The following is a 15632-nucleotide window of genomic DNA, read 5'->3' as shown; positions in this document are numbered from 1 at the left end:
ATTGGAGCAGCTGTATCTCACTAGTGTGTCCAGAACAGCCCAGGAGCCGGTGGACAGTCCCTCATCTCAAATCAGTACAACGGGGGCATAGACTTCTTTGTTGTTTGGAGAACTATATTTGTCCCTTTTTAATAATTTGTCCACACAGGAACTTCTATTCTGAACTCAATGTTTCCTGTATTTATTAATGCAATGCAAAAATTTTCTGGTGGAAAGGATCAAAACTCCCAGTGGTCTACCTCACATATAGTGTTTCAGATGAAAACTAGGGGGGTTCTGAATTTTGAATATATAATTTTATTTTTGCACATGCCTTTAGTGTATTTGGGCAGTAAGGTCAGATAGATGCCTTAAATAGCTCCAACTTAATTGATAGGTCTTCTCTCTCTCTCTCTCCTCTTTTTTTTGGATAGGTGTATTAAAAACTCCCAGCCCAAGTCGAGATCCAAATGAGGTCCCTCGCCTGCCAGACCCCAACCTTGTCTTTCCTCCAACTCCAAGACGCTGGAATGCACATCAGGACTCCACACTGGAAAGACCCAAGACCTTGGAGTTTTTGCCGAGGCCACGCCCTTCAGCCAACCGGCAGCGGCTTGATCCCTGGTGGTTTGTGTCGCCCAGCCAAGCCAGGGGTGAATCCTCTGCCAATAGTTCAAGTACTGAAACCCCAAGCAATCTGGACTCCTGCTTTGCTAGTAGCAGCAGCACTGTAGAGGAGAGGCCAGGACTTTCTGCTCTGCTTCCTTTCCAGGTGGGTGTTCCTGTAGTGGAGCAGATGCTATTGGACATAGATGTTGAGGGTCAGAGCCAGGACAGCACGGTTCCACTATGCAGAACTGAACTTAAAACAACCAAACCTGCAGCGTATGAACTGAAACAAGAGTTCTGGTCTTAGCATGAAATCCGTTAGGGGGCGGTAAGCCGCTTTAGAGTCAATCATACTACTTGCACTAAGAATGCACTTTGAAGACGGATAAAATGGAGGGATGCTACTGAGATCATATAATGGTGCTGCCTCTACTGAAAATGTTGTCTGACTGCCTGATTTTTGTCTGCAGTTGGATGTAACTGCGCAACTGAAAGCTGCTGACTTTTGCTGTGGGGATTTTATGTAGTCTTCCTTATCTTGTCTTTGCAGTTTGAAACTGCAATAAGCAAAAATGATCGTATCAAAGTCTCTGTTTTTGACCTCACAGAGCTTGACAAATGTTGTATATTGGTATATATCCCAGTATTAACCTTGATCCTGAGATCCCAAGTATTACACTATATCAGGTACCGGTGTTTGGTATTTTCCCAAGGCTGTCCAAGTGGGAGAAATGGCAAATATTTGGAGATTTGCTCCACTGAATGCTATTCTTATGGCAGGGTTGGTCTGGTATCTACCCGCTACCCTGGCAGAAGCACCTGGCCCACATATGTTTGGATTTTATGGGCTCTAATAAATTTCTTTGTTAAATGCTCCTCAGATGCAGTTTTCATCTGGAATTCTGACACATTCCATCTAATCAAATCTATCTTATGTAGTCCCTTTGTGTGAGTGGACCTGTAGCTAGAACAGTAATTCACTCTTTCTGTTGAGTTCTGTGTGACCTCAAATGCAAGCTCTCCACACTGATGTTGTATAACAAAGCCAACAGCATTAGGAATCAGACAGGTATATTTGTCTTGCAGAAAGAATTCAATGTATTCAGTAGTGAGGTTCTTACTCACCCTGTCAATGCTCGGAAAATCAGGCATATAATACTCATGGCCTGCTTCCATTGAAATCAGTGGGAGCCAGATCTGGCACTGAGGCCTCATATCATGAAGAAAAAATGTATCTGGATTAAGCAAAGGTCCTAACCACTTCCATTCTTTATCCTATCCTATTCCTACTCCTACATTTTTTATCCTGGGTTAATGTCTTTCCTACTTTAATCTCTTTTCTTCTGTCCTGTTGTCAGTAGCTGGGATGCTCCAAATCTCCAATAGAATTCTTAGATACAATTCACTAGGAGCTAGGAAGCTGAGAGCCAATTAGAAGAGCACAAATCCCCATTGCTACTTTTGACCACATGTTGCCAAATGGAGAAATCTCAGTTCAGTCCCAGTATTCAATGTAATAATTAATGTGTCGCTCTAACCAAACATTCTTGAGGAGGGGAAGGTGGGCAGTGTAAATTCATTATGGGAAAACCACCATTCAGGTAAATATATTAGTTCTTTGGTATCTGAATAATTCATGTGCCATTTGCCAAGCAAGGAAGGGAAAGCGCGTGACTGGAGTTTCACTTGAGTTGACCAAGAAATAATGGCAAAAGACTGGGGTAAAAGGTTTAAAGTTTAAAAATAGTTTCCAAGAAGAGGGGGGGAATGGCAAATGTTGGTATCTGCTATAACAGCAGCAAATAGAGTGGTGCTAAGATATTTACATCTGAGAAACTCCATTCTTTTTAAAAACTGCTATCTAGGAATTGAATTGAATAAATAACATTTTCAAAGTAACTCCCACATTTGTCTTTGTGGATCTTTTCTTCTTTTGTTTCTGTTCTTACCCAGTCCCATCAGTTCATTCTATTTTCTGTTACTTTAATTTACAAAGTGAGATGCTGAATTGGGAAATCGAAAAACTCCCTCAGGCCCTTATAATATGAAGCCTTGAAGATTTTGGTTCTCCTTTGTTTCTCCTTGTTCATCCTGTACAACCAGAACAACCAAAACCGAAGAACCACAGGTCTCTTTTGATTAATCTCTGGTAGACTGAAAAACTTTATTGGAGATATGACCTTTATGTAAGAAACCAGAATGGCAGTAGCTGCAGCCTCTTCCCAGACCCGTTAGATGATCCTGCTCTGCCATCAGAGATCCCATCCCATCTCCCTGAGTTCCACATCAATAGTACAATATTATTTTTCTTAGGGTTTTTTTTTTCAGTGTACTATTGTTGCCTCAGGTGGTTGCTGTGTATGGGACAGGGAGTCTCAGTGTATAGTTTCTTTTGAGAGTAGCTGCCCATGCAGGTTAGCACTTTTAAGAGATTAATCTATTGGCATCAGTGTGGGGAAAAAAGTGTTATGATTTAGCAAAACTTAGTGAAGGTAATATCCTTTCATTGCTATAGATGTAGAAGTATAGGAATAGTTGCCTCCTCCCCCAGGGTACAGTTGCGGGATCTTCTTGTGATCAATAGGGGCAGTATAGCATTCATAGTGGAGATCTCAGTCTGTTAAAACCCATAAAGAGCATACAGAGAAACTGGATAACCTCTCACTCTATCCAGGTGTTTGCTGTTTGACATCTTAAGGTAGTTGAAAGAATAAACATTGAACTCAAAAGTTTATTGCTATTCAGAGCATTTTATTTAAAAAAAAAAAGTCCTTTTGAAAACTTATTTACATTACCTAGCTTCCATTTGTAGTGTGATTCCCCACCCCCGTGTTAGTATTTATATTTGTAGTCAAAGGCAACATTAGATACATGACAAAGATTCAGGAATCAAGCCTAGTATTGCATCCCAAGGCTCACGTGACATCCTGCCACTTTCTTGAATAATCAAGACCAGCTCTGAAATCTTGATGTTTCCTGGGTTTTTCAGAGCTTCTTTTTCCAGAAAAAGATGCTCACTACTTGCTCATAAATGTTGGAGATAATCTAAAAATGCATTCTTTTTTTAGGAAATATAATGACCAGCAGTAAAATATTGCACAGTGATACAAATCTGCTGCAACCATGATGTGCATTTAGGTTCTGCTTTATCTTGTGATTGTCTGTTTTTAGCCTTCTTGCCATTCCTTTGAGAGATGAATATAGCTTTTTAGAAAATGAACTACATTTGGTTTTTGTTTAAAATAATCCCTCCCAGCCTGAAAACATGTATATGAGGTTTCAAATTTTAAATTTTTGCCACTGATCGGGTGGGGCAGCTGCAGCCACCTGAAAACCATACTGCTTCCTTAGAATAAAGAATAAGATTCCTTCTTTTCCCTTCTGGGGAAGCTTCTCTGCCACAGCAGCTCTCTACATGGAGAAGAGAAGTTCAACTCCTGCCAAGAATGAGGAAGAGATTTCTCGTTCTTTCGGTTCCAGATGCCTGGGAGCATCATTGTCCTACTGAATGTGGGTTCCTTGGATTGATTTGTGAGCTGCATAGAACAAATGCTATGTATTTTAGGTACAAAGAATCATAGAAATGTAGGGACCTCGAGGTCATCTAGTCCAGCTCGTGCTCTGCGGCAGGACCAAGTATATCTGGATCATCCCTGACTGTCTCACCTGTCCTTAAAAACCTCCAGTGATGGGGATTGCACAACCTCCTTTGGAAGCCTAGTCCAGAGTTTAACTACCTTAATAATTAGGTGGGGTTTTTTTGGCATCCTAGGTTCCTTTATATTTCATGTCTGCTCTCTGGGGTTTTGTTTCTTTTGAAAGGACCACACTGTGGCTTTCAGTACTGTAGTATGCTTCATAGCATGTCAGATCAAACACCTGACTTATAGAATTTATACCTTCCCATTAACTGAAACATTCACAGAATCTTCTCTGTTACTGGGGTAAAAATAAGCAAGCAGTTACCTTCTCTCAGTTATTGTTCTAAATCTCTACTTTCAATGACTTGCTCCGTCCCCGCGATCTTCATCAGTTTATTATTTATTTATTTATTTATTTTAATTGTGGTAGTGCCTTAGGGTCCAAATTAGGATCAGGAAATTGCGCACACACACAATAGGTAGTGTCAGGTCCTAAAGAAGCTCATAATTTAGGCATAAAAAAGAGTCAACAAATGGAGAAAAACAAAGATGGAGGCAGTGGGGGAGCTGGGGGGATGGACCAGGCAACAGTGAAATGATTTGTGTTTAGTACAGTAAGAAGCAGTCACAAGATATCATGTGCCTAATCATTGTTGAGAGGTTTGTGGGTATCACAGCAAAGGTGAGTATAAAAGAAGGAATTTGAAGGAGATCAGTGTAGCAGCTTTGTGCTTTTTTACAGGACGCTCCACCCATTCATAGGGATCAGAATGTGGGGAAGGCACAAAGATTTTTTGAGTGAATATTGGATTAGTGAGCTATGAGCTGGCACAGCAAAGGTAGAAATCAGTGTGATAACACTTATTGTGTTGGGTCTCAGATATTCAAATATATGATGTAAAATAAGATAGAATGTATGTGCTTTATTTAAAAGATTCTGCTTATTTTTCCATTGCTGGAGTCTCAAAATAATCAGCATGTTTCTTGGCAGTTTATGACCTGCATAGTTGTTTGCCCTCAGTCCAACCAGTCATTAGCTGCAAGACGTATTGGCTTTTACTACTGTTAACAATACAGATACATAAACATGCAGATTAAAAAAATGCCATCCTATGTATTTTAAAGTAGAACTGCACATTACCATGATGCATTTCTCTAGTTACAATACTGGTCCTTTAATCTATCTATATCTAATGCACTCATCACCTTAACATCTGAGTGTTAGTATCTAGCAGTTAGTCCAGGGCAGCAACTATTAGGAAAGCATGATGTATTCTTAGTGCCCAAAGCAGTGAATATTATTAAGAGCTTCACCTCTCCACCCAAAATGTAAAGAAATGCTGGATGGTTGAGTAATACATGAGGAGTTGAGGGGATGTTATATTGTCCAGGAATGCAGGGAGTAGGGATCGTTGAAAATTTTCTGTTTCACAGTTTTTGGATGGAAAATTGAGTTTCATCTAAAATTGAAACAAAACTCTAAATCAGTTCAGATAAAAGAAATTTTTCACAAGAAGACTTCTTATGGAAACTTGTGATGTTTTTCATCAAAAATTTGAATGCCCAAACCCCAAAATATTTCCATTTTGAAATGCTGCCACAGTGCCTCATGGGAATTATAATGTTGGCTAGATGTGGCCTCTTGCTTAATTACACTGTTAGCTCTGGAGTTGATGATTCAACTGGACAAACAAATAGCAAATGAGGACCTGATGTAAGTTTGAGGATAACCCAGTGGGGCATGCTTATTTTGATTCTTTGCGAGATACAGTCTCATGTTGGGACAAATACCCCGTCACCATCTAGAAATGCTTATTCTCGTCAAATATCCCATTTGGGGTATTCCAAACTCCACTCAAATGAAATGCCACTCATACCAGATGATCAGAATATGATCACATCTGTTCCCTGGGATCCTTGGGCTTGGCTGCTCCTCACTGAGGTCCCAAAACACCCATGTCTTTGTTCTTGACTTCTCCTCAATAAGGCTCATATCCCTGCTGGGCTTCTTGAACTTGATTCTCCATTTAGGGGATCTTAGATGCTCTAGTGAGCATCTTGGGTTTGGCTTCTTGATGGAAGTGGGAAAGCATGGCAGTAGCTCTCAAGTCCAGTCATTCGTGGCACAAGAATGAACTGTCACAAAGTAAATTGTGGAGATCTTCATGATATGGTTCTCCCCCTTTCCTACATGCTTTGAGACGTGAAATAGCCAGTGTTTTAAGCACTGTTACCACTGAGTATTTGCATGGGATAGTTAATACCTCCCAGAACTGTTGTTTTGGGCTCTTAAACACTAGCAGACGTTGCTGCATCAGTAATGCTCTGGTCACATTTTCAAGGCTATCTCAGCAACCATAACAGGTAGATGTTTCCCCTTTTTACATCTTAGACTCTGGAGAATAAAATAGCAGCGTGACAGAGGTGCCACTATTGCATACTGCCATGTACCAGTTGAATTTGAGCTCTGCTTTGCAGAGATTGAAAGGTGTTCCTTTTTAAAATGGATCCATCGGGGGGAGGGGTTAGGTTGCCGAGTGGAAAAAGGATGTTGAGCAACTACAGCTCCCACTGAAGTCAATAGATGTCTCTGCATCTCAGGATTGAGCACCTTATTCAGAAGTTGAAAATACACTAAAGGTCTATGTAATCCGAACACTAAAATGTGTTAAATCTTGGGGTTGGATGATGAGTTTTCTAATGCAAGAGTTATTTTGGCTGAGCATCTGGAACTCCAGCGCAGATTCACCAGTGGATCAGTTTAGTTTAGGGTGAGAGTAGGCCATTGTTTAATTCAGAGAGGAACTGTCCCAATGGCAAATGATTTTAAGTGGAGAGCATCTAGGTAGAAAAGATGTGGTTCCTCTGGTTCTGCTACCTATTGGCTATACACACACTAAGGAAATGAATGGACCCTTTTAGACCCTGTTCCTGCAAAACACTTGAGCACATACATCCATTCCCATTCAGCAAACCACTTAAGCACACGTTTAAGTTCCAGTAAAGTCAATGGAACTGAAGTGCTTTGCTGAAATGGTGCCTTAGAGCTCTTCTGTGCTAAAGTGGAGGGTTGTGCTCCTATATGTTCTAACCAGGCTGTTCTTCTTAGGATACATCTAAACTGCGATTAGATACCTGTGGCTGGCCCGTGCCAGCTGACTCGGGCTCAGAGGGCTCAGGCTGTGGAGCTGTTTAATTGTAATGTAGATGCTCCAGCTGCATCCTGAGCTGAGCTTTCGGACCCTCCCACCTTGCAGGGTTCTAGAGTCCGCACCCCAGCCTGAGCCTGGATGTCTACACTGCAGTTAAACAACCCTTTAGCCTCAGTCAGCTGTCATGGGCCAGCCGTGGGTTTTGAATTGCAGTGTAGACATAACCTTAGAGGAGTGGCAGTGTATGATTGTCACTTGACAGGTAACTCCTTCCTCCAGTTCTTCAACAAGGCTTTAAGAAAATGCCAGCTTGTGTGTGCTTGTATCTGCTGACTGCTGTTGTGATGTTAGCTCTTATACTTTGAATAGGCACTTTCAGAAGTTTGGAAGTTTCTCTTGCCAAAAGTGGAGGCACTGTTTCCATGTGGACTGGTTGTGAGCTGTGAAGGGGCGTGGGTGGGTGAGGGGACAGAAGTGTCAGTAACCCTGATGCCTTTTCTCCAATTTATTTCCCCCACCCCCTTGCAGAATACACACTCAGGATAGTGTTCTGTCTTGGCTACAATTGCCAAGCCCAGCAACAGTCTCTTGTGCCACCTTCAGCTACTTGTTGCTGGTCCAGCACAGTATTTGCTGATGTGTATAATTTGTTCACTGTAAATGTGGGGATGTTTCTGGTGCATCCGAGATGTTTGGTCTGAGCTACGTGTTGAGTGGTTTATATCTAAGGAGTAGGTCAGGGAAATCACTGTCCTTTTAAATACTAACTGTTCTGTGTATCTGAAAGGTCATTATCATCTCAGCCAGGGATGTATTTTCTGCTCTTTTTATGCAGTATATTTCTCCTCTGTTTGCCTTATCTACTAGCTGTGAAGCTGATCTTGCTCTCATTAAAGTCAATGGCAAAAATCCCATTGACCTAATTCTGCTGTATTACAACGCTGTAATTATGGATTCACACCATTAAACTGTCGTAACTGGAACAGAATCAGGCAAACAGATTTCAGTGGTGTTTGACTGTGCCCTTATGCTCAGTCTTTTGAGGTGCAGAACTCTTTCTGCTCCTGTTGAAGTCAGTTAGGAGTAAAGGGTGCTGGACACCTCATAAGCACCATGCATTCTGCAGGAGTGGGCCTTTATTATGACCTGCTAATTACCTCAGTTTGCAGTGTGGCTTCTCTCTCCTGTCTAGGGTCTTCACAAATTTGTCATGATAGGAAGCATTACTGGAAGGTGTTCTTTGCCCAAAGTACACAGTATATTTGTCAACAGCAAAGTGGTCAAAACTGCAAATGCTAATTTCCTCCTGTAAGTTAAATAAAATAATTGAGGCCACTCTTTCCTTATTTGTGTGTGTGATGACTTATTGTTAAATGAAGTGATTCGTTGGAGCCTTCCTTTAGCTTCTGCTCAGCAGCAAGACTATGGGGAAAATAAGACTGAATTCATTTTTTAAAAAGCTTTATTTGTGACACAGCTGTTGCCTCTGACCCATTAGGGCTTAAAAAAGTAGTTAAATTACATCAGTCTGGTTTGTTTCACTGTAGCTAACACATCAGCTGATTACTCTTGTGTATAATCTACTGTATCTCTTTCCTCAGTTCCGTGTCAATGTACTGTGTGTATCTTGGATTTCAGTTATTTTTGTATTAAGTTCTTTTGTTATAGAATAATATTTAAATGAAGCAAAGAGCTAATTAATGTTGTCAGGTTTTTTGTTCATTTCTCTGCCTTTTTTTGGATGTCCTGTAAATTGTAAACCAAGGATGCCAAGCAGGCTTGGTTCAATGGCTAAAATTATTATTGTATTACAGTATAATGCTGATCTAGGCCTTGTCTCAACACAGACAACAGAGACTTGAATAAAACTGTTGCGTCATCTACTTTAGGTTTTGAGTTTTTGTTCCATTTTTCAAGTATTTTTGAGCAGGCTTTGATAATTGTGACAATGACTGCAGAAAACTGATGGTCTTTCCTAAAGCCGAGCATACATCTACAATCTCGCCCTATGTAGCTCTGCCAGTGCTCCTCAATTCAGACCTGCAGCATCCCTGCTGTTCCAGCCTTGGACCTCCACATAGTTCTGCAAATCCGCCTCCGTGCTGACGAGTACCACCACTGCTGTTCCATTCCTGGTACTTAGTACAGCTTTGCCTTTGCCTCTCAATTCTGACCTTCAAGACCACCTGCTAACCTAGTCCTGGACCGCCTTTGAACAGGCTGTTTAATTGTATATTGGTTTTTATTAAGGGTAATGTTCATATAGGAATTAGCTAAGACTATCCTTCTCCTTATTCTACATATGACGAAGCGAAAATGTGACTACAGCTGTCCAGAGTCGAAAGGCTAATGCAGTAACCCACTTGGCTCATGAGTCATGACATTTAGCAGATGACTTTTTCAATTTTAATGACAACTTTGTTTGGTCTTCCTACCATTTCACTGAACCTGTCAGACTGCTGTGTGGCAGAGGCCTTTTCAGAATCTTTACTCTGCTCTTGTGATGGCAGATGGAAATGTGTAGGGATCTGAGTTTCAATCCTGGGTTTATCTCCAGACTGGCAGCATACTCTTCTCCTAGTGGAAGGAGGGACCTCATACACCTGTCAGGCAGCCTCCTCTACTAAATTAGGGGAGCTGCACTGATGGCCCTATGGGCAGGCAAGTTATCCAGCCCCCTTTGAGAAGGAGGATTTTATAACATTAGGGTGTGGCGGAAAGGGGATAAAATTGGGTGGATCTCTCCACCAAAAGTAAAAAGAAATGCTGGGTGGTTGAGTAATGCATGAGGAATAGAGGGGATGTTATATAGCCCAGGAATGAATGGAGTAAGGCTAGTTGAAAGTTTTCTGTTGCAACAGTTTTTAGATGGAAAATTGAATTTTGTCTAAAATTAAAACAAAATTCTGATTCAGTTCAGATAAATGAAAATGTTCACAAAAAGCCATCCTGTGGAAACTTTTGATGTTTTCCATCAAACCCCAAAATATTTCCATTTTGAAATGCTGCTATGGGGTGCCTCATGGGAGTTGTAGCTCGGGTACCTTATGCTCCCATTCCCCTCAGAGTCCATCTGGGCAGCCTGCTCCATAATCTCCCATGATGCACAATGGCAATTTGACTGCCAGGAAGCACCGCTTCCCCTCACCAAGAGGCCAGGCCATGGTGCAGCATAGCAGAAGCATTCAGACTAGGGAACACAGCCTATAGAGAAGAATGGGAGTATATGGCATAGCAGCAGCAAAAACTCAAAATTCCTTGGTGTTGGCGTCCATTTTCTGATCAGCTCTAGTAGACGAAGGGTCCTTGAGGGGATGATCTGTTACTGAGTATGCATCTTGGATTAAGAGGCAGCATGAGTGGGGGCACTAAGGCTGAATTATACACAGAAAGAGGAACCTAGGGAGTTACTTTGTGGCTGAGTAGTATAATTATTTTTCTGCCTATAAAAGGAAGGTGGACACATTCTGGAGTACAGCTTCTTATACGGTCTCTGTGCTTTATACAAGATCAGGTGTAGAGGTGAACATGTACTATGTTTACCTAGTTCCCTTGGAGGCTTTGATTTACTAAAGCATTGGAGCAGCCAGCAGATGGCACATGCTAGAACAGCTCATTTAATTATCTTTTTTTTTTTTTTTTTTACCAGAAGAATATATTTCTTTGAGGAAACTCCTAGCAGCTTTCTAGGCAGATTAAGGAGAAAGAGCCCAGACTTCTCCATCTGATCCAGCTTCAGCTAATAAAATAATATTAATCTCCTGCCTTTTTAAGTAAATGTTTACTTGCTTAGCTCTTCTTAAATATAAGGGAAGTGGAGAAAGGCAATATCAGTAAAGCACCCACTGTGCTTAGCAGAAATCTAATTGGTTGCATAATGATAGGTTTGCTTGGAAGTTCTTGCTGCTGGCTAGTAAATTGACATAGTCGTTTTAGGGAGTTTGCAGACTTTAGTGAAAGCGCTGGAGTGAATGTGCAGCTGAACAAATGTTACTGTAGTTTAAGCAGGGCTCACTGCCACACTGAGGCAACTGAAAGTGTGATTATCTGGTGATAGGCGTAGCTATGGCAGTAGGGAAAATGTGAGACAGAGGTAAGATTGTAGCTAGTGATAGATAAAACTGCAAATGGTTCAGTTAAGCATTCAGAAGTTTGGAAATTTATCTGAACCCCATCTTGACTTCCTGATAAATTGGCCTGGGCTGGAAATTGAGAATGGGCCCTCTTGTGTGTGATATGCTGATACTTCAGATTTCCATCTGGGAGGGAAACACTGGGTGGAATAGCCTTTGTCATTGAACATAGACACTTTTGGTCCTGGCTGGGACCCAGAACTGTGGCAGTGTCTGAAAATTAGAGATAATCCTGAGCTGGAAAGTTAGAATCCTGATCTGAATTGTCACAAATTTCTCAGGGTTGTTTGCATTGCAGGTTTTGGTTTGGGGACAAAAAGTTACCTTAATTTTTCCAAACCTGTAAGAATTTTGGGTTTGTTTTGGGCAGGTTTGGGTTGTTGTTTTATTACAATCAGTTTGTTCCCTCTCTGGTGTGGACCCCCTTAATCTGCCAGAGTAGAAAGTATTGCAGTCTCAAAGGAAACTACAGTTCAGTTGGCTGGTGGGTTGAAGCTGTAACCAGCTTACAGAGAGAAGAATGGGTAGTTGGTTATATTTTTGACTCACAGGATTCTACATATTCCATGGAGACTTTCTATGAGATTCTGGCATACAGACTACCTCTTAAAATGGCTTAATCTGGAGCTTTACTATATCACATATGATTAGTGCATTTAAATCCTCCTTAATTAACAAAGAACAAATCCTTCAACAAAATATCCAAGTGCAGTGAAAGGTGGTGGGATCAAAGATGGCACTCTAACATAAATACAAGAGAGAAAAAGACTAAACTACCACTATTAAGTATACCCAGAGCCCCATGTATTTGCTGTGGAATTCACCCCTTTCCACAAAAATTATGCTCCAGAATCTCAGCTCTCATTTTAAAACCAAGTTTCTATCCCTTATGGTTGCCCGAATAACCTTGAATATGCAAACAAAGTGTAAATTGATAGTGTTGCATCTGAGACGGCAGCTAACCTGTGCTCATAGCTCTAACTGCTACGAATATCACATTCATCTCAATTTGCACAGCTGTGGATCTTGTGAGACAGTGGCTGTGAGTTAGTGAGCATGCTAAATTCTGTGGCATTTTTCCAGAATGCCACAGAATTTAGCATTTCTATCATCAAAGAATTCACCATTTTGATGCAGCATTTTGTTTTCTAGCTCCCTGACCTCCTGGGACCTGACTGTAGCTGCCTCAGTCATGCTCAGTCTCTAGCTTTTCTCACAGCGTGCAGGTATTTGGATAGGATAACAGAGCATGCTTCCAGCAGTGTTCGATAGAGCTGGGCAGCAGGGATCAGGGTCAGGGAACCAGAGCGGCAGTCCAACTTGCAGCCAGGGAGTGGGGATTGAGGGAGTCAGAAGTATAAACTAGGCAGCCTAGAGAACAACACAGAAGCTGAGGCATATTCATCTGAGGAGTGACACCATTAATGCCAGTTACAGGCTCTCTCTTTGCCTAGCGCAAATAAGAGGAAGGAAATTCTGAGCTAGGCTGCCTGGACAGCACTATGGATGCAGAGACTAGGGGAGTGGAGCTGAGCTGTCTGAAAAGCATAACAAAAAACCCACCTTCAAAAAATAATCACAGATTAATTTTAAATCTGTGAGTATTTCCAAGTATGAGCTCCAGCAAGTACATGTTTTGGGTGGGGCTTGGGAGGTGGGAACAAAGAGAATCTCATAGTAACAGAATAAATTCATGTCGCTTTGGAATTTATGAATTGCTGCTGCAGTTTTGGGGTATTGTTGCTGTGGAATATGATCCCGCTGTGCAATGGCCCCGAATATAACAGAGCTGAATGTCGATATGATATAAGTATAATGCAGATGGTTGGAGAGAAATAAAGCTATGTACCATGTGACATGCAAGACACAAGTTATGCAAAAAGGCCTCCTGATTTAGGCAGCAGAGCAATACTGAATTATGCATCAAACTGGAAATTATACAGCAATTTATGGGAGCAGAGTCCTACGATCAAGGGTTTTAGGAATGGTGATAGGGTATGCACCACAAACAGGCTCTGAAGAGTTGTGGGCCTGAGAGGCCAATTATGGTATCTGGCTGCATCTGGAGGGAGAGCTAGACTTAACTGAACATGAAGCCCAGCTAGACAGGAGCAGGCTGGTTAGTATAAAGCCAGGAAGTTGAGAGCAGAAGGAGGCTGCAGGGTGAGTCTGCAGTCTCTGGCAGTGGGGAGGAGAGGAGACAACTGAAGAGGGAGAATAAGCCCTGGGATCCTAGCCCTGGAAGAAGGGTCCACCTCAGAGGAATTGTGGGGAAAGAGAGAGCTGAATAGGAAGAAGCCCAGGAAAACAGCTGCAAGGAGTAGGACTGAGCAGACCTTGGCTGCACTTTATAGGGTTCTTGGGCTGATACCCTCTGTAGATGGTGGGCCTGGGTTCCCCTACCAGCCACTGAGAAGTGGGACAAGATTGTTGGAGACGCTAATTGGACAGCTTGTCTGGAGGGACTTTGTTACCCTGGAAGAGGAGGACTCTATAGTGCCCTGGCTGGAGGGCTGAGTCCTGAAGAGGGAGCACCCCAAGTTGTGAAGAGAGAAAGAGAGCAGTGACAGGCTGAGTAACTGATGGGAAGGGGTGCCATATTGGGTGAGAGCTGATCCCCAGAGCAGCCACAAGGAGGCACCACCTGCAGTGAGTAGACCCTTCACAGAGGTTCCCGTGGCAATTACCACCTCCTGTAGGCATCCCCCTCTCCTCAAGAGCTGCAGCCTCTTTTGTCACTGGCAGTCCTGTTCCCCCAGCCAGACACTCACAGCTTCTCCTCCTAACACCAGGAATGGTGCGATTTAAGAAGCTGGGTGCTTCCCTTTAGCACAGCCTGCATGATCAAACTAATCAAAGACTTCACCTCTGAGAGGCCTGAGTGAGTGGATTGTTCCTTGCTGCTGTCTTCAGTCTGGAATGATCTTCCTCTCGCTGCCTTCGACTTCATCCTTTTAAAGGCCGTAGAGCAGGAAGCAGAAACTTAGAATCTGCTGAAGTGCCCCTCGTGGGGAAGCCACAGAATGAAGAGACAGATAGGGAGGAAGTAGGCAGGAAAGTAAAGTGGCAAGGGCAGAAGATGCAGCATTTCTGTGGACTCACGACACAAACAGGACAAAAAGGTAAACTACATTGTTGTTTGCTTAACCACTTAATCTCTCTCTCCACAGGGTCCAAGGTGTAAAATTAATCCAAAGAATTCCTGTAACTTCCCTTTCTTGGAGATACCAGAAAATGGAGATGGAATTGGGTTTTGTCATTTGGAAAGTCTGAATGTGTGCAGACACGAGTCACTGGTGATGTGTACCATGAAGGGTTGCTCAAGATCTTTCAAATCAGCTTTAAAATGTTACTTTAAATGTCTTGGAAAATATTATTCAAATGTATAATTTTGAAAGTATGACATATAACGGATCCACCTCTTCTATACAGTCACTGTGCTATGTTACTGGTAAATCAGAAAAAAAGAATCACTTTTTCCTTCATAGATATACTGAGCTAACTAATAGTTTCTGTCCAGTTTTAAAACAAAATAGGCACAAACCCTGTGGGAACTCATAGGAACTGCTCAGGTACATGATGCTAAATGCCCTTATAAGAATGTAGACACAGAACAAATGAAGGCCCTAATACAGCAAAACTTTGTTTCATTTGTTACACTGTATTTCCACTGACTTCAGTGGGATTACTCTGTGTGTGTAAAGTTGGGGACACGTGCAAGGTCTGGTCTAGACTTAAAGATTAGATTGACCCAGTTATGTTGCTGAGGACTGTGAAAAATTTTGCTCCCTGAGTGCTGGAGTAGACACGACTAGGTTGAAGGAAGGAAGGCTACTTCCATTGACCTAGTTACTGTCTCTTGGAGAGATGGACTAACTACATAGGTGGAAAAACCCCTTCGGATGATGTAGGAAGCATCTACCTTAAGGCACCCACAGCAGCACAACTGCAGCGCTGTAGCTGTTCCATTGAAGCAGCTGTAATGTAGACATGCCCATAGTATTTGCAGGATCGGGGCCTAAGGAATAGCAAGCTACCAAAAAAGCAAGATTAAAACGGGTTTCAGTTTTAAGGACCTGATTCTGCAAGCCCTCCATGTGTGGCGCTCCCAATGAAGT

General features: G+C 42.1%; 1 protein-coding gene across 1 annotated transcript in view; it reads left to right on the top strand.

Annotated features, from left to right (window-relative positions):
• MAP3K9 (mitogen-activated protein kinase kinase kinase 9) overlaps window positions 1-9257 on the top strand; it is an 89782-nt gene extending 80525 nt beyond the window's left edge. The window contains exon 11 of the mRNA XM_073348505.1: window positions 414-9257. Within this exon, the coding sequence (XP_073204606.1) occupies window positions 414-895 (482 nt within the window). The 3' untranslated portion in view covers window positions 896-9257. The remainder of the gene's footprint in view (window positions 1-413) is intronic.
• Window positions 9258-15632: the final 6375 nt, after the last annotated feature.

The sequence above is a fragment of the Lepidochelys kempii genome, chromosome 6 (genome assembly GCF_965140265.1).
Source record: "Lepidochelys kempii isolate rLepKem1 chromosome 6, rLepKem1.hap2, whole genome shotgun sequence".
Taxonomy (NCBI): domain Eukaryota; kingdom Metazoa; phylum Chordata; order Testudines; family Cheloniidae; genus Lepidochelys; species Lepidochelys kempii.
Note: the sequence above shows the minus strand (reverse complement) of the source record. Positions and strands in the feature narration are given on the sequence as shown.